At 41.7% G+C, this 26,550-nt stretch overlaps 1 protein-coding gene across 1 annotated transcript in view; it reads right to left on the bottom strand.

Moving 5' to 3' along the window:
• PRKX (protein kinase cAMP-dependent X-linked catalytic subunit) overlaps positions 1-26,550 on the bottom strand; it is a 69,059-nt gene that overhangs the window by 2,216 nt on the left and 40,293 nt on the right. Inside the window, exons 4-7 of the mRNA XM_070750901.1 lie at positions 13,059-13,178; positions 11,371-11,466; positions 7,729-7,786; positions 573-650 (exon numbers count right to left, since the gene is read on the bottom strand). Of these exons, the coding sequence (XP_070607002.1) occupies positions 573-650; positions 7,729-7,786; positions 11,371-11,466; positions 13,059-13,178 (352 nt within the window). The remainder of the gene's footprint in view (positions 1-572; positions 651-7,728; positions 7,787-11,370; positions 11,467-13,058; positions 13,179-26,550) is intronic.

Genomic DNA, 26,550 nt, shown 5'->3' with positions numbered 1-26,550 from the left:
TGGGTCCTAATATAAAGTATTTAATATAAAAGCTTGGACTTGCTGACCATCATTAGGCACAGTAATTATTTGACTTCAACTGTACGTTGTCATTAATCATGAAATAGTTAAGTAGTCATGTGCCACACAGGGATTGCATTCTTCTCCTGGCATCTATATGTAATTTGATAATTAAACATGTCATCTATATGCAATATCCACATGTTATTTTCAGCTGTAGAAAATTAAAGGGTGAAACTATGATTCACAGTATTGTAATTCCAGGTATAGCAGTACTCTATAAATAGTCTTCCTCCTGCATTTGGACAAATTATTCTACCATTAATTGCTAGATTGGAAGCTGTGCCCTTCTGGCTATTCAAAATAAAAAACTTGCACATAAAGTGCAAATGTACATGGAACATCAGAATGGCACTATTTAAACATTTTATCTACAAGCATAAATATAAAAAGGCCACATTTGGTCTTTCACATAGATTTTTAAAAACAAACTCTTCCATTATGATTAAATAAAGTAAATATTTCTTAAATGTGTATCTTTCCAAGCAGAATCTGTTTTCATGGCACTTCACCTTTAATTTCCTCTGTGGTACGGCATCCCAGTCTATCGACCTGAACCATCGATGTCGCTTTACATCATCAGCTCCATTCTTTGGAAAAACAAAAGGTTTATTTAATACAAGTTCCTAAAAATATTGTGGCATAAAGTCTATATACTAAAATGGACACTGATTTCTATCATATGTAGTCTGAAAAGATATCCAATGCATACTAGTTGACCAAATTTTCTTATACTGAAAAAAATAATAATGCTGGATTTCCAGGAACTTCTGTAGACGATATAAATATCAACATTATCAAAATGGAAAATAGATTGTTGTGATGGAAATACTGCACCTGCTTTGTATACACATCAAAACTGCAAGCATAGTCAAAAGGAACAAGGCTTGCTTCACAATGCTTTGTCTACTATCTTGCCAATTTTTATCCTTTTTTTTTTAGCAGATCTCAAATAAATCAGGCCCTTCGACACTGACCACATTCCAATCTTAGGTGTTACTGTTAGAGATAAAGTGCTATCTTGCACATAGAGAATAATTCTTCCTCTATCTGTCCCAATTCTGTATTTAGAAAGGACCGTTGAACTTACCTGAACGGTCTTCTCGATGCACTGCAAGGAGAGTCCAGGATGGGTAATTCTTCAGTCTGATTGGTAGGGACTGAGTTTAATTTAAATATTAGGCAGGTGCCGCCCCCTTAGCCCTCCAGTCTCATTAAAACGAAGGAGCAGTAAAGTCCAACACATTTATTGAACCATATGAAAAAACACAACAACTTCAAAGAAAGGAACCTTAAACCATAACATGGCCCCTGGTCCAGAACTGGGTGGGTCTGGACTCTCCTTGCAGTGCATCGAGAAGACCGTTCAGGTAAGTTCAACGGTCCTTCTCCAATGCACTTGCAAGGAGAGTCCAGGATGGGATATGCCCAAGAAAAACTTAGAGGGAGGGAGAAGGCTGGACCAGTGGCTCGGCAAAGGAACAAACCTCCTGTAGGACCCTCCTCCCAAAAGCTGCCTCTGATGAAGCATAAGAGTCTATACGATAGTGCTTTATAAAGCTTGAGGGAGCAGCCCAAGTGGCCGCCCGGCAAATGTCCTCTAAAGACGCCTGTGTCCTCCATGCCGTCGAGGTGGCGGCGCTGCGGGTCGAGTGTCCAGTGATGCCATGTGGCACCGGCGAACCTCTAGCTCTGTACGCCTCCGATATACAGTCACGGAGCCACCGGCTGATGGTCTGGGAGGAAACTCTGGACCCCAGAGAACGTGCTGAAAAGGATACAAACAAGGCCTCTGAAGCTCTGAAGGACTGAGTCCTGCGAATATAGATTTTAAGGGCTCTCCTCACGTCCAGCTTGTGCCACCTCAACTCTAAAGGGTGAGTTCCATGTGTACAAAAATCCGGTAGCACGATGTCTTGTGCCCTGTGAAAAGTGGTATTCACCTTAGGTAAGAAAGCCGGGTCCAGCCTAAGGACCACTCTGTCCGGATGAAAGCGACATAAGTCCGGTCTTGTAGACAAAGCCGAAATCTCTGAGACCCTCCTGGCAGACGTAATGGCTACCAGGAAGGCAGTCTTAAGAGTCAACAGCCGTATAGGAACCTGCCGTAGAGGCTCAAATGGAGGTGCTGTGATGGAGTGAAGCACCAAGGACAGGTCCCATGACGGGAAGCGATGAATGACTGGCGGTTTAAGATTAGCCGCCCCTCTCAGGAAGTCTCGTATCCATGGATGTTTGCTCAAGGGGCGATGACTGTCCAATGTAATGATACTGGATAAAGCAGCCACATGCCGACGAAGAGTATTCGGGGCGAGGCCCTTGTCCAGACCTGCCTGCAGGTATGTCAGTACCATAGGAGGAGAAGCTACCTGAGGCTCCACCTGTCGTAGTGCACAGAACTTAGAAAAGGCCTCCCAAGTGGCCTGGTAGATCCTCCTGGTAGAAGGCCTACGGGCAGCCTGTATGGTATCGATAACCGTGTCTGGCAGAGCGTGACTCCTCAGACGTTCCCGCTCAAGCGCCACACGGTTAGCTGCCACCACTGAGGCTCCGGGTGTGACATGGTCCCCTGGAAGAGGGAGATTCGGTGGTCCGGAATCCGCCATGACGGAGCAATTGAGAGTTGCATCAGGTCTGCGAACCAGATCCGACGGGGCCAAAAGGGGGCCAACAACAGCACCTCTGCCTGCTCCTGCAATATTTTCCGAATTACTCTGGGAATGATGGAAACCGGTGGAAACGCATATAAAAGACCCGGAGGCCATCTGAGGCGCAGAGCATCCACTTCCTCCGCTCCCTGGGATGGAAATCAGGAGAAGAAGCGGGGAAGCTGGGAGTTGAGACACGTTGCAAACAAGTCCAGAACTGGCACCCCAAACCTCCTGGTGATCTCTAGGAAGATCCCGGGTTCCAGTTGCCATTCCCCTGGATCTAGTGTCTCCCTGCTGAGCCAGTCTGCACAAACGTTCTCCACCCCAGAGATGTGTTCCGCTGAAAGCGATGCCAGATTGGTCTCTGCCCACCTGAAAAGAGACTCCGACTCTGCCATCAGCCTCCCTGACCGAGTTCCCCCCTGTCGGTTGATGTGGGAATGCGTGGCTACGTTGTCGGTCATAATTAATACGTGCTGATCCTTCACCAGGTGAGCAAAGCTGTGGAGGGCCAGTGACACTGCCTTCAGCTCCAAGAAGTTTATGTTGACGTTGTAAAGGTCCTGCTGCGACCACAGGCCCTGGGCTATTTGTGAGGAAAGATGTGCTCCCCACCCCCGCAGACTCGCATCGGTCGTCACCGTGAGGAATTCCTTGTCCAGAAAGGAGGAACCGCTGCTCAAGGCTGGAGACACCCACCACCGGAGAGATCTGCGAACCCTGGCATTGAGGAAAACCTTCCTGCGAGAATGGCTCGATTTCTGCTTCTGAAAGGGGAGAAGGAACCACTGTAATGGTCGAAGGTGGAACCTTGCCCACGGCAGTATGCCAATGCATGACACTAGCGTCCGTAGGAGCTGGGACAGGAATAGCAGACTTGGGTACTGCTGGAGGCGCAGCTCTCTCACCAACCTCCTGATTGTAGATTGCCTGTCCCGTGACAGAAAGACCTCGCCCAGTTCGGAATCTATCGTCGTCCCCAAATGGGCCAGGCGAGTCGTGGGCGTCAGGTGGCTTTTGTCCCAGTTTATGGAAAAACCATGGTCTTCCAGGGTCTGTATGGTTAAGTGTAGGTCCTTTAGTGCCCGATCCGGTGTTCTGGACAAAATCACGATGTCGTCCAAATACGCCATGAGGCGTACCGACTGACATCTGAGGTGCGCCGTAAGGACATCCAGCAACTTTGTAAATGCTCTCGGGGCTGATGATAGGCCAAAGGGCATCGCCCTGTACTGGAAATGTGCTCCGGCAATGCAGAATCTGAGAAATTGTCTGTGAGGAGGAAATATTGGGACATGGAGATATGCCTCCTTCAGGTCTATGGAGGACATGAGGTCTCTGTGGCGGATGGCTGCCAGTATTGATCTGAGAGAGTGCATCTTGAACCTCCTGTATTTTACATAGAGGTTCAAGCGCCTCAGGTTCAGAATCAGCCGCACTCCCCCCGACGACTTGGGAATGAGAAAGATCGCCGAGTAGAAGCCCCTGCCTTGCTGTGTCAAGGGAACCTCCTCTATAGCTCCAATGTCCAGTAAGTGCTTGACTTCTTTGAATAGGAGTCTTCTTCTCTCCCCATCTGATGGAACTCGACACGGGAGAAACCTGTGAGGTGGAGGGCAGAAGAATTCTATTCTCAAGCCCTGGCCAACTGTAGATACCGCCCAAGGGTCTGAGGATGTCGCCGCCCATGCTGCATGGAAGGACATCAGTCTTCCGCCCAGACAGCCTCTGAGCTCGGAGTCACTTCGACTTCTTGAAGCCTCTGCTTCCTCCTCTAAAGGGGCGGCGGCCTTGATAAGATCTATTCCTGTCCGCTTGGAAAGACCTATCCGCCCGAAAGGACCCCTGGCCAAATGAGCTCTGAAAATACGGCCTCGACGCCTGGGTGCCCATCGAGGAGGGCTCAGACCGAAAGGACTGCCTTCTCTGATAGGGAGTGAATCTCCTATCCTGCTTCCTGTTTGCCCTAGGCATGACCTTTTTCTTGTCTTTATCCTCCACGAGGACGTCGTCCAGGACCTCCCCAAACAGTTTCTTGCCTTTGAATGGGGCAGATGCCAGGCTCCATTTGGACTTAACGTCCGCCTGCCAGCTCCGGAGCCAAATGAGCCGACGGGAGGCCACAGAGGAGGCCATTGCACGGGAAGCAAATTTGGCGGCGTTGACCGTAGCGTCCGCCGAAAACTCCGTGGCCGCCAGGAGTTTGTTGAGGTCCTGGCGGAGTCTAGTATCTTCCGGATTAACCCTGGATTGCAGTTCTTGGATCCAGAGCATCGTGGCCCTATTGAAGAACGATGCCGCCGAAGCGGCTCGCAGAGCCCAGGCCGCCATCTGGTGAGTCCCGCGCACCACATTTTCCGCTCTCTTGTCCTCTGCTCTGAGACCCTCCTGAGATTCTGAGGGAACCAGGGCATTGGACACCAGGCTCGTCACCGGTTTATCCACCACTGGAAACTCCAGCAGGTCCTCCATCGCCTGGTCAAATGTATAGAATCTGCGATCCAGGTTAGATGGCCCCTGTGCGGCGGCTGGGTTCTCCCACGGGCGCTGGATAGTTTCTCTGAACAGGTGGGAAGACGGAATGTGGACCGTCTCCTGCTTGGGGAAGACAAATAGGCCCCCTGCCGGTTGGGCCGTCTCAGAAGCCGCTGCCTGGTCCCCCTCACCTGCTTGCTCGATGGTCATCTTGGCTTTATTCAAAAGAACTCTGAAAAGGGATGACTTAAAGAGTCCAGGAAAACTGGGTTGTTCAGGGGGCTGCTCATCACCAGAAAGTTCATCCTCAGCCCCACTGAAATCGTCTCTAGATGACCGCTCCTCATCCATTGAGCCTTCCATGGAGAGGGTGACAGGGGCAGTCCAGGGGTCTCTAGACCTCATTGGAGGGAGTCCCACTGGAGACTGCTGATGTTGTTGAGTCCCCACCGCCACACCCTGGGTATAAGCTGTGGCAATGAGGTCTTGCAAGGACTGAGGCATGCTCTGCCAGGCATCATTGGAGCTGCGCAGGCCTGCAGCTGTAGGTGTAAAAGTGGCTGCCTGGCCAGACTGGGGTGCTGGAAAGGCTGGATATGCAGACAGTCCTGCAGCACATTGTCTCTAAGCCCTGGGTGCTGGCAGCCTCACTCTCTCTGGAGACCAATCTCTCTCCGTGGCTGAGCCTACAACCCCTGGCAGGAACGTGGGGGAGGCCATCAAAGGACCGGGTTGACTGGCAGAAGGAACAGGGCCCATTACCTTCTGAGAAGCCTCCAATTGCTTCTCCAGGGCCCGGATGCGCTTTTCTGCTTCCCTCAGCGAGGCCCCCTGAGATACCTTGGCCTTCTGGGGCTTTTCCTTTGGAGTGCTAGGCCCTGCAGAGGGCTCCTCCACCAACTGGCCCGCCTGATCTGCCATATTGCCACGAAAACAAGGAGATTGCCTGAGACAGAAAGAAATCAAGGCCAAAACTCCTCAACTGCTCTGACCAGAAAATGGCAGAATGACAGGCAACTGCTCCACTGCGCCTGCGTGTAGCTAGGGCAGATTCCAGTTGTAACATTAGCGCGCCCAAACAGGCCGGCTAAGCCCCGCCTCGCTTTCAACTTTCCTTGAAGAAAATGGCCGCCGGCCGGTTGCCCTGGCAACCGCAAACACTTTGGGCGCGAAACCTCCGACATCGGCCTCCAACAAACATGGCCGTCGGAACTGACAGGCAAACGGCCAGAAGGCTCCCTGCTGTGCCACGGGCAGCGAAATCAGCCCGATTTCATAAGCGTTGTGAGCGGGGCGATCGGGGGGGCGGGGGTGTGGGGGGGCGCGCGGATGTCCTCCGAGGCCTGTTCTGCGCCCCCTCCCCTTGGTTTATTCGCCACGGGGGAGGGCGGACCCCCCCGCGGCGTCAACCGGCTCCTCTCCTCCGGAGTCTACCTCGGAGGTAGTTTCCCCGGGCGCTCACTCCTGAACCCACAAGCCAGGCCCTTGTGTGGGTTCACAGACAAGGAGGAGCTGCAGTCAACTGGATTAGACCCACTGGAGGTCTGAAACCAGAGCTGCCTGAGGAGAAACCCCCAGCTGCACCTAAGAGAAAAAGGGGAAAGAAAAAGACAGATTTAATAATAATCAATACATCAAAAAACATCAAATAACATTTAAAGCCTAAACCTCTCAAACCAATACTATTGGTAGAGCAAAAACTCAAAGTCCCTTTACTGCGACTGAGTTTTTAAGACTGGAGGGCTAAGGGGGCGGCACCTGCCTAATATTTAAATTAAACTCAGTCCCTACCAATCAGACTGAAGAATTACCCATCCTGGACTCTCCTTGCAAGTGCATTGGAGAATGTCAGATTTCACAATGACTTCACTATTTTATATAAATCATATTAAGTGACTATCTATTTGACTTTTTCTTGGGTCCAGAACCAAATGTACTGGTTGAAAAAAAAATACAGCGGGACATAATTCTGTCCTTAAGATTTGCAAGTTTACATGTTTTCTAATTTCTTTAGATAAAGAAAAAATAGCTAATGTGGCTTATACAAAGAGGATTTACAAATTTCGGTGCACAGTAAGCTCAGTAGATTCCACCAATCTATTACTATACTGTAATATGCATCAAGTATGTCAATTAAGTTTGCAACTATTAAAAATTACTTGAAGAAAAGAGTGGGAGGAAGGACTGACTAGAAATTCCATTCCAAGGTCACCCCATATAGGTGTCATTACATGCTTCTGTACTATAAAATTTTGAAAACTCATTTCAATTTTATATTTAAAGTGAAAAAAATCAAATTGATAGATGCTTGTCAAATACAAAACAGTAATTCATTGATTCAGAGATTTCTACTTTTACTATAAGAAAAACATGACCCTCCTCCGACATGTCTTCTTAATTTGAAATTTGGTCTTGAATATAGTCGCCTAGAGAAGGGCGGCATACAAATCAATCAATCAATCAAATAAACAAATAAATAAACAAACAAATAAATATTTCCTTAACGAACTGAAATAGTGGAAGAGTCTTCATTAAAGCATACCTTCATGTTTCCCAGTCGTCTTGTTCTGTCAACCACAAGAAGCTTTTTAATAAGATCCCTGTACAAATAAATAAAGATGATTTCAAAAATAAAAATAAAATAAAGTTTGTATGGTTATCCTTTCATTGAAGAAATTACACCTATAGAATGTTTCCAATACTGAGCTGACCAGCAATAACTTTGAGAAGATAGGAAGAAATAAATCCACCTATCTCTGGTAGAAATTTAAATTGAGTAAACTATGTGTGAAGGATAATCTTAAGGGCTGATTAAATGGATCTTTAAAGTTCCACAGACTATCTGTAGATGTGTTAATATATAATAATTTTCCAGAGAAGATTTTCATTTAAAAGTTAAGCAAAAATATAAAAACTTTGATTTTGCTTCCAGGATTTTTTAAAAATCAAATGTTATCAACTCTACTTTCAAATTTTCAGGCTCATTTTTTCCAACTTCTGGATATTAACTGGAACTTCACAAATGTCCCCAGAGGCTTTTTATAGTTTCAAACAACTGCAAAAATTTTAACCTATTAAGCTAGTTGCTTACCATGACTTTCACAGTTTAGGAAAACATGTATAATCTTGAGAAAGCTTCTTAACTGAATGAACTCGCACTTTGGTAGGGGCCCTTCAGTAAGGCAACTTTTACGCCCTTTTTATGCATTCAAAGTTGTTCATCTAGAAGCCTCTGGAAACAGTACAAATAATTCTGCCTAAGAATTTATTCCTAGTGAGAGATTTTCCCACAATTGATAAAAAATAAGTCTTGGAATTCCACACCTTTTAAATTTGTACCTTGAACAACCTATACCAAAATATCTTTAAAATAAACCAAAATGTATTCCTGTTTAACAAGCTTCAGCTACAACTACTCCAGAACTTGGATGACACAATCTGACACACATATACACACTTTTTTTTGGCAATTCATTAGTATGTAAAATCCCTCCTCATAAAGAATGTAAATTATAATATAAAAATAAAGCCTAATGGAAAACCGATTCTTCAATTGAAATGGAATACAGTGATCCCCCGAGTTTCGCGATCTCGATCTTTGCGAAACGCTATATCGTGATTTTTCCACCCGATGACGTCACTCCCTTCCTTTCTCATCTTTCTTTCTCTCTCTCTTTCTCTATCTTGCTTCTTCCTCTCTCACACTCTCTTCCTCCCTCTCTCATCTCTTTCTTTCCTTCTCTCTCTTTCTCTATCTCTCCCCCTCTTGCTCTCGAGCGGCGGGCGGCATCCAGGGAAGGTTCCTTCGGCCGCCCACCAGCTGATCTGCTCGGCAGCGCAGTAGCAGCGAGGAGCCGAAAATGGGGTTTCCCCTTTGCGTGGGCAACGGGGAAACCCCATCTTCGGCTCCTCGCTGCTACTGTGCTGCCGAGCAGACCAGCTGGTGGGCGGCCGAAGGAACCTTCCCTGGATCTTCAACTCCCAGAGCGGCGGACAAGCGGCGGCCTGACAAGCGGACAAGCGGCAGACAAGCAGCGGGTGGAAAAGCGGCGGCCGGACAAGCGGACAAGCGGCGGACAAGCTGAAAAGCGGCGGACAAGCGGGCAGGCAGGCGGCTCCTCAGCTGCTGGGTCTTCCCAGGTGCGGAAGTAAAAACACCACCTGCGCATGCGCGGCCATGGAAAAAGGGGCGCGCATGCGCAGATGGTGTTTTTACTTCCACACCACATCGCGAAAAATCGATTATCGCGAGGGGTCTTGGAACGGAACCCTCGCGATAATCGGGGGATCACTGTATTTACAAGCTATCCCTCTGATCTTGTTCCTCTGAATATTAACACCAATGCCTGAAATATGTATGCTTTTGTCTGCCTTAGTTTCTAAGATTTAATTTAAGTTACTTTGTATCTGTATGCAATGGTTCTTCACACATTGCTATGGGAATACTACAAACAAATTGCCTGCACCAATTCTTATTGTGAGACATCACTTAGCAGCATGCCACCTTCTTTTAGACGGCTGTGACATACTACCAGGTGAAACTATGAACTGATATTGAGACTTCAACTCCCAGAATACCTGAGCCAGCATGGTTGTCTCGGGAATTCTGGGTGTTGAAATCCACCCATTGCAAAGGGTCAGTAATTGCTCACCACTGCTTTAGATGATGGGCTTCAACCTATTATCAACTCTGAAGCGAACCTAACAGGGGCCATTTTGGAACCTTCAGTGCCAAAGTGTGAAAAAGTGATTGGGGGGGGGACATATTTAGATGGGGTTTTGTAGTCAAAACAAAATAGTTTCCTGTGGGAATCAACGACATTCCAACATGTGGATGGGGAGGAGGAGTCCAGTTACCATGCCAGAACCTTGATTGGACAATGTGACTTATTGTGGAAAGGGAGAACTTTCATTGTTTAATCAGGTGAAAACCACAGGAACTTTCAAAGTCAGTTTTCATCAGCTTGTGCCAATATGATCTCTCCAATAAAATTGTTCTTTGAGGAATTTGTCTGCTTTAGAAGTCTTTCTATGGAGTCATTACTTGGAACCCTGACACCTATGTTTTCCATGAAACCTTAAATTCACCCAGATACACTTTCCCAATTTTCTGTTTTCTACATATCGTTGGGCCTAGATTTTTCTAAATTCAATCGACAAGCCCCAAAGCCCTCTGGACTGAAAATTCTGGGCATTGATGTTCAAAATCAACTGTCTAACTAAAAGCGAAAGAAAAGAGCTGTAGTACATTTAGCACAAATTTGATGAGAGGCCAAATAATTTGTTTTACCTAACCCATAACTACCACAAAAACAAGACAACTCTGGTGTTTTAAAATTTTAATTAACATTTTAATTAAAGGGAACATATGATTGAAAAAAGCCACCCTAATTTATCCAGGGCTTCTTGTTTTGTTTAGAACAGGAAAACTGTAGACTCAGCTCTACAGAGCCTTACGTAGTGGACTTTTAGAAATCATTTAGAAGGCTGATTTGCTTTTGAGCAAAAAACAACAACAACCCACTCAAAGCAATTTTTGCAAGTGTTAGAATTCTCCCAAAACTTGGGATTCATGCTTTGAGGCCTTCCAAAGATATCTCTTCATTGTACACTTAAAATATTTCTGTCAGAACTGGTGGTGAAGCAAATAGATATTTATCATGGAATACTTGGAATGCAAGTTCTGACCTATTGCCTTTCTGTAAGCTCATGATGACTTGGCTTTTCTCTCAGTGAAGACTAAAACTTGTGATTTAATGTTTCATTTATATTTTTGGTGTAGGTGCCTTTATAATTTTATTAGGTTTATTTTTTGCTGGCTCTCTCTCTATATATTTTTGTGCTGACTATTAGCCACCAAGAGTTACTTGTTTAAGACGTACAGCCATATAAAATATCAAAATAAATAAAGGTTAGCCTCTCTGCACTTGTTGCTTTGCTTTGGTTAGCATGCTAACTTGTTGCTTGTTGCTTCAGTTAGCATGCTAACAGGATATATTTACAATGTAATTCATGCATTTTTACAAGTGATATAATAATATCAAAGTACATAAATGATAATTAATAATGAATTAATATATTCTGCTTGAATTATTCAATCTAATTACCCAGAGTCACTTGACGGAGATGCGTGGCTTACAAATTTAATAAATGAATTTATAAAATAAATGCTAAACTCACTTACTTTACATATAAATCCAGGTGCCTGGGGAAATCTATTTTACCAGCTAGAATCTTCTGATATATTCCAAATGGGTTGTCATCAAAAAAAGGGGGAAATCTGTTTTTTTAAAAAGTAACTGTCAGACAGTTGTTTCGGAATGTATCAAAAATGTAGCTAGAAACATACCACAATTACAATAAACTACAGTAAGGTCTTGTAATTAATACTTTGAAACAAACAAAAGCATTTTAAAATCATATATAAGGAAATCCTGCAAAATACTGTAACCCTCAAGATTTTATTTACCCTCAGTAATGCCTTGATTTATGTGTTTGTTGCTTTGTGATAGAATTGATTCAATTGTAAAATAAACTTTCTTCTGCAAGAATAATTTTAAATTCCATTAACTGGGAATTGATAAGATAAAATTCATTTCCTTTATCTTCTTTCAAAGAAAGAGTGCAAGTAATCTACTTTGTGTCATTGTCAAGAAACTGTAACAAGAAAAAACATTCTGTTCTGAATCCCAACTAAGTATCTGGACTTTTAGCCCTGGAAATATGTTGTAAGTATTAGTAATTCTCACAATGCTTCCAATAAAGCAAGGAGACCATCTACATGTTGCTCTGAGAATGCTACCACTTAATGGATTAAATGTATAGCTAGGAACATATAACATTCAATTTCTCCCCTATGTAAGATCCACAGGGAAAAAAATCCAATTAAAATCCTGGAAACTAAAAGTAGTGGCATTCTCAACCAGATAGGCAAAATAAGCTAGCAACATAACCTATAAGATGATCTTAATATACTAGACAACTTATATATTTAAGAAAAATTCTCCTGGAACTGGGGCCAGTCCTAAATACATTGTTCATTTACACCATTTAAATATTGCAATGTACAATATTGGTTTCTTGGTATTTTCTGAGCTTTGTTTTTTTCCTGTAGATATTTCATAACGAGGCTAGATAACTTCATGAATGTTTTTCAGTGGTTCCCAACCTTTCTAATGCTGTGACCCCTTAATACAGTTAGTTCCTCATGTTGTGGTGACCCCTAACTATAGGTCCAGCACCAATTCCCCCAACAGAGCTTTAAGCTGATTGGCAGGAAGGTCAGAAGAACACCCCCACTGTAAATGCCTGATTGGTCGAATTGTAAAAATATGTTCCAAGGCGCCAGAATAGAAGCTTTAGTTCCTAACACCATGGGAAATTTGTCTTTTCCCATCGTCTTAGGCAACCCCTGTGAAACGGCCATTCGACCCCCAAAGGAGTCCCGAGCCCCAGGTTGAGAACCACTCAAGATGAATGAGATTTGCTGGATTTTATATATATAGTAGCTTGACTTGCTATTGTTGATTTGAATGTAGTTTCTTTTAATATAGCATATGTTCCATCACAAGAAATGCATATAAAGATCTTTCATCTTAATCTCAAAAATAATTATGACTAGCCTAATCATATAGTAAATATTAGGTTTCAGTATACTGTATTGAGATTCCATTTTGATTCTACCAAAAAAAGTGGGGAGAGGAAAAAAACCCTGGCATCTTCTTTCTTTTCATACAGTGTTAAATTTGGCATACTTATTGTATTTGATATCAAACAAAACAAGTTTATTCTGTACCTTCAAAACTGTTTTTACATCCAATATAAGATTAATATTTGAGACATTTACATTTTCTTAATTTCAGATTTTCTTACCCAGACAACATCTCAAATATCAGAATGCCCAGAGCCCACCAGTCTACTGCTCTTCCATGACCTTTACTTTGTATGACTTCTGGAGCAAGATATTCTGGTGTTCCACACAGTGTCCACGTCCTAAAGAAAAACAAAACAAAATACCATTATAAATAAATTATATAACACCCCATAGTAAAATAAAAACCAATAGTTATAGGTATTTGATAAATCTGTATTTCCTATGCAAAAATGCTATATTATAAAACTAATCACACTGAAGAAATAATCAATGATTTTAAAAAGCTATCACTCATACACCAAAAAGAGTTTACAAGGGAGCAATGCTTGCTATTATTTAATCAGGGATTTCAACATTCCTTGCTTTGTCATGTCGCAGGCTTCAGTGAGGCCTGTGCCCATGTGCAGGGATGGGGAGCATTGTGCGCACATGCAGGGCAGTGGGAGGGGGTGTACATGCATGGGGGGGAGGGAAGAGGTGTGGGCACATGCACACATGCTAGCACACCCTCACATACCCTTTTGGCGTGAGAACAAAAAAAAAGGTTCACCATCACTGGTCTAAACTATTTTTTACAGTATTTCAATAAGGAATATTTTTTTAGTGGTACCTGAAGTATGATTGGTTTTCATTTGAGCCTGATGTGGCCAATAAATTCCAACAGTATTTTAATTATGACTTGCTCATTTAAAGATAAAGAGAACCTCCCAAGTTTAAGATATCGCACTGCAAATTCCAATTTAGTATTGCAATAGCAATAGCATTTAGAATTATGTACCGCTTCACAATGCTTTACAGCTCTAAGCGGTTTACAGAGAGTAAGCATATTGCCCCCAACAATCTAGGTCCTCATTTTACTGACCTTGGAAGGATGGAAGGCTGAGGCAACCTTGAGCCTACTGAGATTCAATATGCCAAATTGCTGGCAGCCGGTGATCAGCAGAAGTTGCAGTACTGCACTCTAACCACTGCACCATCGAGGCATATATACTGTGTGTATGAAGTAATGTTTTCTCTCACTAGCAGCACAATTTCCTCCATTAGCATATTTGTAGCTTTTTCTATTGCATCCATATGGAATTCTATCTCATCTACTGTCAAGAAATCGGGAAGAACTGCAACCATATAGTTTTCTTCCATCTATGGAAGAAAAGCAATGCTCTTTTCATTGATCTATTGGGCGATTAGGGTGTACATTTTGGAAGAATAGGGTAAACATTTCTCGCCTCAAGAGACTGGCAATTAAAAAGTTACAGAATATATTAATGAATTCCACCTCTTTATTTCCTTTTCTTTTTCTTCAGAGGATCCACTTAGGACTGGGAATTAGAATCTGCTCTTAATTCATATTCATCACGCATATTCTATTTGGAATATTTCTCGATAATATTTATAAGATTTATATTCTATCTTTCTTCTAAACAACAACAACAAACACTTCAGCAAAATTACCATTTTATCTTTATCAGAATACTTTGAGATGGATTTGGATGACAGACTGACCCAGATTCACCAAAGGAATTTCTCTGGCTGATGGTAAACTTGAATTTAGGTCTGACCAATTATCATGCAATACCTTAACCACTATATAATTTTATACACATACATACTTCCCATGATGTTGCCTTTGTGCTTTGTGTTTATCTCACAGAAAAAAAGTCTTCCACAAGATAGTGGCAATACAAATAGAAAAATGAAGACAACTGTGAAGGACGATTCATACTTGTATATATTATGCACCCTTTATGTGTTATGTTGGATTTGAGTCTGTTTTTAAACCAACAGTCCCAAGTCTGTCAGTCACATATAAATAATTTACAGAGCAATCTTAGGCTTAGTCACTTAGAAGATAGTCTTTTTGTTCAATAGTGTATACCCAAGAAAATATGCATATAATTAAAACTTTAGTGTGCAAGGCAGCTTGAAAAAAATAGGCAAGTGATGATTCATTCTGCATAAAGAGAGAGACCAGGTTTGTCAAGTCATTCATAACCTGGAGGACATCTGCTGGATGGCATTCCATAAACATAATAATAGAAAGGCTCCTTTAAACACTCTTTATTCATATCCTCTAAAAACAAACATAGATGAATGCTACAGGATGTCAACAAATGAATCAAGCATGAGGTGCTTTTTAGTCATTTACATTCCCATTTTATTCTCTTCCTCTCCTCAGGACAATTACAGAAATATTCAGTGACTGTTTAAGGAGAATGAATACTTCAGATAACCTTTATAGAACAGCCATTAACACAATGTAAGAATGCATTGGAAGACAATTCAGAGGCTTTGACCTCATAATAAAGAACACAGTCAGAAGTCCTGTGTTAGTCCTCTTGTCACACAAGGATTTCTCCTTTATATAATCTGAATTACAACAAATCTCCAGATAAATGATACTATGGAATACTGTTAATACACATGGAATGTAATCTTGGTCATATAAAACAAACCCAAAATTGGATGTAAAAAAATTAAAAATATTTTGGTAAATGTATCCTTATGGAAAAAATTATGTTAGTCTATTTTATTCTGCTACTAAGAACTTCATAACCTACACAATGACTGGATATGAAATCCAAAATTTATTGTTTGGCTGTTAGCAAGTCAAAAATTGCAATTGTAAGAGCCTAACTTGTCATTCTTTATGTTCCTGAAATCCTACTCTATCTTCATATTTACAGACATACACACACACACACACACACACACACACACAAACGTACAAAGAACTGATAAAAAATAAAGATATAGATCTATCTCATTAGCTAGCCATACTGTTCTGGGCTACTTGCTTTGTTAGGCAGTGCTATATATATTCAGCAAAAAAACATGTGACACACACACACACACACACACACACATATATATATATATATATATATATATATATATATATATATATATATATGTCACATGTTTTTTTGCTGAATTTGAAAATTAAGGGAGACTAGGATAGATCTATTTCGGCCTTATTTTGGCCTCATCAGCTAGCCATACCCACTGGGACTTGAACCTGCAACCTTTGCCTTGTAAGGCAGAGAATTATCCTCTAGGCCAGTGTTTCCCAACCTTTTTTGAGCCGCGGCACATTATTCATGTTTTCAAAATTCTGGGGAACACTGAAGGGGGGGGGCGGGGGGGCTAAAGAAAAGTTTGGACAAAAAAAATATCTCTTCTTCCATTTCACTCTATTTCTCCCTCCCTCTTTCTCTCTCTTCCTTCCTTCCCTTCTTTCTCTCCATCCCTCTTTCTTTCTTTCTTCCTCTCTTTTTTGCTCTCTTTCTCTCTCCCTCCTTCCCTCCCTCTATGTCTTTCCCTCTCCCTCCTTCCCCCCTTTCTTTCTCTCTCTCTCTTGCTTTCTTTCCCTCTCTTTCTCTTGCTTTCTTTCTCTCATTCTCTCTCCCCTCCTTTTTCTCTCTCTCTTTCTCTCTCGTTCACCACGCCAGCAACAGAGAGAAAAAGAAAGAGCGAGAGAGAGCCGGAGAGAGAGTGGAGTGCGCAGCAGCCATCAGCCTCCTCGCCTTCCCAGACGTCCCCAGCGCCCGGCCTCGCGCCGCCTCCTGTTAGCCCGGCCGAAAGCCACACAGTCCCGGACTCCCGGATCGCTCGCTTCTCTAGCCAGCACGGCGCTTTCCTGGGCAGATGGCTTTGCTGACCGGAGAAGCGAGCGATCCGGGAGTCCGGGACTGTGTGGCTTTGCGCCATGAAGAGAAAACGGCCAACTTTTCCCTGCTGCCGTTTTCTCTTCATGGCGCAAAGCCACACAGTCCCGGACTCCCGGATCGCTCGCTTCTCCGGCCAGCGGGGCGCTTTCCTGGGCAGATGGCTTTGCTGACCGGAGAAGCGAGCGATCCGGGAGTCCGGGACTGTGTGGCTTTGTGCCATGAAGAGAAAACGGCAGCAGGGAAAAGTCGGCCGTTTTCTCTTCATGGCGCAAAGCCACACAGTCCCGGACTCCCAGATTGCTCGCCCCAAGGCAAGAGGCGGCAGCGGAGGAGAGTGGGCGGATCGGGCGGGCAATGGGGCAGGGCGGAGAAGCCAGGGGCGCGTTTGGCCGGAGGCACCGTGGGGAGGCAGGGGCAGGGAGGTGCGGCAGTAGGTGCCTCTGGCCAAACGCGCCCCTGGCTTCTCCGCCCTGCCCCATTGCCCGCCCGATCCGCCCACTCTCCTCCGCCGCCTCTCGCCGCAGCACACCTGACGGTGTCTCGCGGCACACTAGTGTGCCGCGGCACACCGGTTGGGAAACGCTGCTCTAGGCTACAGTATCCAATCCCTTCAGCTCTGCACCAGGGAAGGGTTACATATTTTTGTGTCGAATCACCCTGGTGTATTTCAATATACAGTGATCCCTCTATTATCGCGAGGGTTCCGTTCCAAGACCCCTCGCGATAATCGATTTTTTGGGATGTAGGGTTGCGGAAGTAAAAACACCATCTGCGCATGCGCGCCCTTTTTTTCTATGTCCGCGCATGCGTAGATGGTGGAGTTTGCGTTCCCCGCCGCCCACGCAAAGGGGAAACCCGATTCGGCTCCTCGCTGCTGCTGCGCTACCGAGCAGATCAGCTGCTGGGCGGCCGAAGGAACCTTCCCTGGGTCTTCCCGGCCGCCCATGCAAAGGGGAAACCCCGGCTCCTCGCTGATGCCCGCCGCTCGCCCGCCCGCCAGCAAGAGGGGGAAGACCCAGGGAAGGTTCCTTCGGCCGCCCAGCAGCTGATCTGCTCGGCGCAGCAGCAGCGAGCAGACGAAGATCGGGGTTTCCCAGCCGCCCACGCAAAGGGGAAACCCCAGCTCCTCGCTGATGCCCCCGCTCGCCCGCCCGCCGCCCGCCAGCAAGAGGGGGAGAGATAGAGAAAGAGAAGGAAAGAAAGAGATGAGAGAGGGAGGAAGAGAGTGTGAGAGAGGAAGAAGCAAGATAGAGAAAGAGAGAGAGAAAGAAAGATGAGAAAGGAAGGAAGAGAGTGACGTCATCGGGTGGAAAAATCGCGATATAGCATTTCGCAAAGATCGAGATCGCGAAACTCGAGGGATCACTGTATATATATTGCAGGATCAAATCCCAGTATGGGTATGGCTAGCTGATAAGGCCAGAACAAGGCAAAATAGTACTATCCTAATCTCCCTTATTTTTTTAAAAAATCAGCAAAAACATGAGACATGCATACATACATATGCATATACATACATACACACACACACACACACACACAGAGAGAGAGAGAGAGAGAGAGAGAGAGAGAGAGAGAGTATGTCACAGAAGTGAGTACATTTGGACAAAAGTGCACTCACTTTTGTTGCCAGCAGTTTAGACATTAATGGCCATGTGGTGTGTTATTTTGAGGGGCCAATACATTTAAACTGTTATACAAGCTGTATACTCACTACTTTACATTGTAGCCAAGTTTCATTTCTTCAGTGTTGTCACATGAAAAGATATACTTAAATATTGACAAAATGTGAGGGGGACTACTCACTTCTGTGACATACTTTATATATATTGTGTATATATATAAGTTATAGTGTATAACCTGTATATATACAAGTTATAGCGTAACTTGGCTGAGTGGCACAAAATTAGAAATCATTTTAACATTTTTTACCTTCCAGGAACATTTTTCATATAATTTGGTATGCTGTATTATTCATGTATATTTTAGAGAATCTTGGAGTTAATTATACAGTACAGAACAAGTTTCATAGGGCTGTACGTTGCCATGGACAGAGGGTAAATTATTTCAGATAAGGAACGAATCAAGCAAAAGGAGTAGCTATATTGGTTCACAGAAGAGTGCATTTTCAGTTAAGTAATATTAAGAGGGACAATGACGGCAGAATGTTATTTATTAAGGGGAAAATAAGAAACAAGTTAGTAACTTTAGCAGTCATTTATGCCCCAAATGTAAATGCAAAACAATTCATAATAAATGTAAAACGGAAATTAGATAATTTTGCGGAAGGTATAGTGATTTTAGCAGGCGACTTTAATTTGGAATTAACAACAGGGAAGGGGGAAAAGAAAAAGTTACATTTAAACAAAATTAATATGATGGACCTTCATCAAAACGTAGCCAATAGAGATACTTTCTACTCTGCAAGACATAATAAATTTAGCTGTATAGACTACATGTTAATTAATAAAACAGATAAGGTAAAATTTAAGAAAGCAGAAGTGAAAGCTATCTGGCTATCAGATCATGCTCCTTTGTTAGCTGTGTTAGAGTTAGAGGTTTGTAGTAAACAAAGAATTTGGAGGTACAACCCCATCGTCTTGGCAAATGAGGAGAGTAGAATTAAATTACAAAGGGAACTTAATGGATTCTTTTGTACTAATGCAACAGGCGAGATTAAAGAAACAATAGTTTGGGATACACATAAAGCAGTGATGAGGGGTAACTGCATTAGTACGGAAGCTTTCCTTAGGAAATCCTGGGATGCTAAGAGGAATAATTTATTAAAAGAGATAGATTTAATCCAAGAAACCCTAAAAATCACAAGAAATAGAGAATGGAATTTATTACTATCATTCAAGAAAAAGAAATTACAATTATTGGATGAGGAAAGTTGGAATAAAATGAAGATGATTATGAAACATAGAATTAGAAGTTGGAATAATAAATCAATGAAGCAAATGGTACATTACTTGAAAAAAAGAAAAGAGAAATCTTATATTCCTGCTTTAAAAGATAAGGATGGTGTAATAAAACGTAGTAATGTAGAAATGGAAAAAATAATGAGAGATTTTTATGGGGAATTATATAAAAAAGAGCATGTTGTTTCACAAAACTCAGAGATTAAAAAAGAATTAAAGGAAGAGGATAGCCAAATGTTAAATGCAAAAATGACAAGTGAGGAGATATCTAGAGTTATTAAGAGATTGAAACTTGCTAAAGCCCCAGGTCCAGATGGTTTTACTGCTGAATACTACAAAGTGTATATGAATGAATTATTACCACATATGGTGAAATTGTTTAATAATGTAATGGAGACTTTTGAAACTCCACAGACATGGAAAATGTCAGAAATTATAACGGTCCCAAAACCAGATCGTGATTTAATGGATCCTAGTTCCTATCGCCCCATTAGCCTGCTAAATCAGGACTACAAGATATTTATGAAAATATTGGCAAATAGGGTGGAGAATATATTACCAAAAATAATTGGAGAAGATCAATACGGATTTGTGAAAGGAAGGAAAATTTATGAACCAATAAGAAACGTGATCAATGTCTTACACCATGCTACCAGTACCAAAAGAAAATTAAGCATTTTAAAATTAGATGTTTATAAGGCTTTTGACAAAGTTAAGCATGATTACCTATTTCAATTATGTAAAGACTTAAATATGGGAAATAAATTCTGTAAAGTTATAGAAACAATATATAAGGATAACGTGGCTCAAATTAGAGTAAATGGCAATAGAACAGAAATGGTTAAAATTCAGAATGGAACTAAACAGGGCTGCCCACTATCCCCAATGCTATTTGCATTAGCAATTGAGACATTAGCAAACAAAATTAGAAATGATAAGGAATGGAGAGGCTACCAAATAGGGGAACTTGAATTGAAATTAAACTTATTTGCAGATGATGCTATAGTGATGTCTGAAACCCCAATTGAAATGATGAAAAGAATAATGATACTACTTCAGGAATTTAAAGATCAATCTGGTCTTAAGGTTAATATAGAAAAATCAGAGATAATATGTTTAAATACTGGCCCTAAAGAGCAAATTGAGATCCAAAAAATTTCAGGATTGAAATTAGGTTGTAAAAAAATGAAATATTTGGGAATTTGGTTATTTAAAAATCCAATAAAAATAACAACGGCCAATTATAACTTAATATGGAAAAAAATCCAGAAGCAGATTAAAAATTGGAAGGGCAAAAAATTAGGAAGAATGGCTAAGATTAGGGCCCTTAAGATGATGATAATACCAAAGATGATGTATTTGTTTCAGGTTCTACCGGGTAGTTTTCCTGAGGCAAAATTAAGAGAATGGGATAGTAGACTAAATTTTTGGATTGAAGGAGACAAAAAATCCAGAATAAGGAAGCATTGGCAGTTTGCACTAGAGAAAGAGGGAGGCTGGGGCAGCCCATGCTTAGTACTATATAGAAATGCATTTCAAATGGAAAGATTAATCGAGCTGACAGTTATGGGGGGGGGAAAGAAATGGGTAGAATTAGAAAAAGAAATTAATAACATAAATAACAAAGAACTACTATTTAAAAATTGGAGTAGAATTGAAATCGCTACCTTAAGCGATCCTTTTAAAGCATGTTTAGAAACATGGCTTAAATGGCAGAGGACAAGCGGAATAAAAGTATCCAAGTTATCAACGTTACATGGATTAAATATAGGGGATGATGCTAATCTAAGTAGAATTATTAAAATACTAAATAGTAAAGGGGTAACGAGAATTGAACAATTATATGAGAAAGATGGAAGAGTTAGTACAACCAGATTGGAATGGTGGATCGGTAAACAGAATTGGTTGCAGATCAATGCAATATGTACATATTTAAACAAAAGTGAGAATAAAGAAATCTTCTTATGAGAAGAAAATAGTTTAGAAAAAATAATAAATGAAAAGATAAATGAAAGTAAAGCACAAGCCAGCAAAATATATAGGATGTTATTGCAAAGGGAAGAAGAAGTAGCTAAAAGTTTAACAAGATGTTGGCAGGATGATTTACAAATAGATGAAAGAGAAATGAAAGAAATAATAGAAAATATATATAAGATTAAAAATACGAGAGTTAAAGAGATGAGAAGAAAAATTTTACATAAGTGGTATTATACACCTGTACAAATTGCACACTTCCAGGGGAAAGAGAAGAGCAAATGTTGGCATGGGTGCCAGAAAAAAGGAATATTTATGCATATGATCTGGGAGTGTGCAGAAATACAGAAATTCTGGAAGGTAGTCCAGAATGAAATTAATAAAATGTTAAACATTAATTGGATTATTATAAAGGAAGCAGCAATTTTAATTAAATATAGGGAATTAGGAGAATTTAAGGAAATTAAAACTGCAGCATTGGAAAGTGCTCAAGCGGTGATAGTTTTAGGATGGAAAGATTCTACAAAATGGACAGTACAAAATTGGTATTGGTATATGGTGGATCACATATATTTTGAAATTATGGAAATAAGATTAAATAATTTTGATGAGAATAAATTAGAGGAGCTGATGGTGCGATGGAACAAGGTAAAAGATTATATGTTAAGTAAAATCTGTGATGTAAATACGAAAAATAAACTACAATCACTCTTTTAGTAAAATTTGCTCAAGATAGAGCCAAGGATTAATAGATAGATAAACAAGTTAAACTTCTTTGAATCCTCCTGTAGGGGTGGTGGGGGTGACGGTGTGTGTGTGTTGTTTGGTGATGGGCACAAGCACTGTGCACTGTTATATGTTTGTTTTTTGTAAACCTATAAAAATCAATAAAAATTATATTTTAAAAAAAAAAAAGATAAGTTTGCCTGCTGCTAATGTGGGTACTCATTGCTAATTGGCTTGGGGAGCTGCAATAAGTATGAAAAACAATGAATACCAAACAATTTTCCCCATAAGGAATAATGTAGTACAGTGATGGCGAACCTTTTTTTCTTCAGGTGCTGAAAGTGCACTCCCAGAGCTTCTGTGAGAGTCAAAAATCAGTTGGCTGGCACACAGATGCACACTGGAGCTGAGCTAGGGCAACGGCTTGCATGCCAGCAGATATGGCTCTGCATGCTACCTGGGGCACAAGTGCCATAGGTTCACCATCACTGATGTAGTAAGTCACAAAGCAGCCAATATTGATGAGTTCTAGCTTTTGTGTTGAGTACCAAACAAATGATGAGTATTAGAATTAAATTTTCACATCAAAATCAGTTGAGTACCAAATTTGATAAGTTTCATAGGAGTTGTACTAAAGATGCTTTTTTCAAGGACATTGTTCATCTCTCTTGCTTTTCTTTGAAGAAGTTTGCTTCTCATCCAAGAAGCTTGTTCAGCTCTGATTGAATAGAAGGATTTATATTCCTTGTAGACAGCTGGTCATTTGTATTCTTTAAAGAGTCATTGAGGCCATTTGGAGGTTTATCTGTATCCTCAGGGTCATTTGAGCAGTGGAAAATGGGTGTGGGCCCCATATCCACTTCTTTGAACTGTTGAGAAGACTGTGTTATTGACTGGATAGATGATGTTGTATCTCTCCTCTGTTGAGGGGGTTGTTCAATTTTGACATAGATAGCCTCTTTGACTCCTCTTTCAAACCAGCAGTCCTTTCTGTCTAAAATGTGAACTTTACTGATGTCAAAACAGTGGTCTTTGTCTTTTAAATGTAGATTGGCTGCCATTTTTTTTCTTGATGGAATTGTTCTATGTTGTGCTATGCATTTATGAAGTGGTTGTTTTATTTCACTAATGTACAGATCTGTATATGTCTTACTGCATTGTACTGCATATTCCATGTTGCTTTGTGTCTGCTTGTCATATCTTTGGGGTGGGCAAGCTCCTGCATTAGTGTATTCTTGAGCATGTTGTGCTGACTGAAGATCCTTCCTGAACTTTTCAAATATTCCAACAACCTATGAAATGTCAGATTGGCTCCTTTTGGGGATTTGATGAAGGCCCACTTGGGATAGTCACACTTTCTGAGGGCTTCTTTGATGGGTTTTAGTTCTTTTTCTTTCCCATCTTTGCTGGTAGGCAGGCCTTCAGCTCAGTGGTGTAGAATTCTGATAATTCCCATTTTGTTCCCCCGTGGGTAGTAAGAATAAAAATGTAAATATTGATCTCTGTTTGTGGGTTTTCAGTAAACCTGAATGTTATGGCTTCTGTCTTCCTTAATGCATGCTCTACAATCCAGGAAGGCTAGACTATTTTCCTCAACATTTTCCCATGTGAATTTGATGCATCTGTCCACAGAGTTGATGTGTTCTCTGAATGCTTCCAATTCTTGTGCTTTGATCTTGACCCAAGTATCATCCACATCCCTATACCCATGAGTGGGTGGAATTCTTCTGAAGGTGTTTAGGGATTTGGTTTCTACTGCTTCCATATAGAGATTGGCCACAATAAGGATGCAACATGTTTTTGTCTATAGAAATCTTCACTGTATTTAAAATAGGTAATGGTCAGGCACAGATCTAGTTTGACACGTTTGTGATCTGGACTGAGGTTGGTCCTGTCACCTAACATGCTGTCTTGTAGTAGCTGTTTCTTCACTACCACGACAGCTTCAGTTTTTGGAATATCGTCTAATCCAGGGCCAGGTTTAATTTCCAAATCTTATTGGTAAAGTACTGTGAATTGTTGATATGATATGTGGTGTTGCCAACTAGAGGAACTGATAAGGTCGTTAGATGTTTTGCAATGTTGTAAGTGACAGAGTTTATGCTTCTGACAATTGACAATTGATACTACAGTGTTCCCTCGATTTTTTGCGGGGGATGCGTTCCGAGACCGCCCGCGAAAGTTGAATTTCCGCGAAGTAGAGATGCTGAAGTAAATAAACCATTTTTGGCTATAGACAGTACCACAAGCAATCCCTTAACACTTTAAACCCCTAAATTACCATTTCCCATTCCCTTAACAACCATTTACCCACCATTATTACTGGTACTCACCATTGAATAAGACACTTAGTGATCCTGATATTTATAAACATAATTATTTATTAACAATAATATTTTTTTGGTCATTTATTTGCAAAAATTATTAGTTTGGTGATGACGTATGACGTCATTGGGCATGAAAAACCGTGGTATAGAAAAAAAAACCCTTGAAGTATTTTTTTATTAATATATATTTTTAAACCGTGGTATAGATTATCCGTGAAGTTTGAACCTGTGAAAATCGAGGGAACACTGTACTGACAAAAAAGCAGCTCTGGAACAACCATGACTTGGATGACTGAGACTCTCCATAGACTTTCAAAGCATATGAGTACCAATGTACCACTGTACTGCTAGCTAAATTCAATCCAATAATTCCCCCCCCCCTCCCAGGGTTATGGACAGACAGATGGAATTGTCCTTGGGAGGCAGAACCCAGAGCCATTCCGTCTTATCTGGGTTGAGTTTGAGTCTGTTGACACCCATCCAGACCCCAACAGCCTCCAGGCACTGGCACATCACTTCCACTGCTTTGTTGACTGGACATGGGGTGGAGATATACAACTGGGTATCATCTGTGTACTGATGATACCTCACCCCATGCCTCTGGATGATCTCACCCAATGGTTTCATGAAGATATTGAATTGCGGGGGGCGGGAGAGGACCGACCCCTGAGGTATCCCACAATGACCTCTGACCCCCCACTAACACCGACTGCGACCAACCGGAGAGGTAGGAGGAGAACCACTGAAGAACAGTGCCTCCCACTCCCAGCCCCTCCAGCCGGCATAGAAGGATACCATGGTCGATGGTATCGAAAGCCACTGAGAGGTCAAGAAGCACCAGGACAGAGGATAAACCCCTGTCCTGGGCCCGCCAGAAATCATCCATCAACGCGACCAAAGCAGTTGAGGGCCTAGATAATCGGCTTCTTCCAAGGACCGTTGGAGTTGGAGCACCACCACCTTCTCAACAACCTTCCCCATTCTTCCTCCTTGCAGACAGCTGCTCATTTGCATTCATTGCAATGATATAACATAGGAGAACAAACCCATCTACATTCAGCAGCCCATCTGCATTTAAAAGACAAAAGTCACTCTTTAGAAAACAGCAAGTGCCACATTTTTGATAGAGACGATTGCTGATTTGAAAGAGGTGTCAAAGAGGCCATCAATGTCAAAACTGAATAGCCCTATCTCAACTGAGGGGGAGGGATACAACATCATAGTCCTTTTAACAGTTCCAAGAAGGTTCCACACCCACTCAAGTGATTCTGATAACACAGAAAAACCTCGAGGTGGCCTTAATGACTTGCTAAAAGAATGCAGCTATCTGCAAGGCTATAAATTATTCCATTCCCCACTACCCAGTCAGAACTGAAGAAGCTTCTTGGATGAAAAGCAAAATGTCTTCGAAGAAAAACCAGAAAATCCAGTTGTCCCTTGAAAAAGCACCTTTGGGACAGCCATGAGCTAGATGACTGAAAATCTCTACAGACATTTCAAAAAATTGGCAACTTTAAGATATGTTGACCACATTTCCTCAAATTCCCTGGCCAGAGCATCTTAGTTTCCAAATTTCAAAAGCACTGCTTTAGAACAAGTGCTTCCACACAAAGCTAAGCAATTTACTATTTATTGGACAAAAGTTATATTGTAAAATGAAAAAAAATTAAAAAAAAATCAATTAAAAAAGCAATATAATCAAAATTGAACTACAGACTTATAATAACCTGTCTCAACTAACTTTAAGATTCAACCACAGAATCGTCACATGATTAGGACAGCAAATTATACTTTTTAATGCAATGTAAGGATATATAACAAGTTATATTCTTTCTAAAGAAAACTGTGCTGAGGAAGGAAATAAATGCTTTCACA

This window comes from Erythrolamprus reginae, chromosome 4 (genome assembly GCF_031021105.1).
Source record: "Erythrolamprus reginae isolate rEryReg1 chromosome 4, rEryReg1.hap1, whole genome shotgun sequence".
Taxonomy (NCBI): Eukaryota; Metazoa; Chordata; class Lepidosauria; order Squamata; family Dipsadidae; genus Erythrolamprus; species Erythrolamprus reginae.
This window is presented reverse-complemented; position numbering and strand designations above follow the sequence as displayed.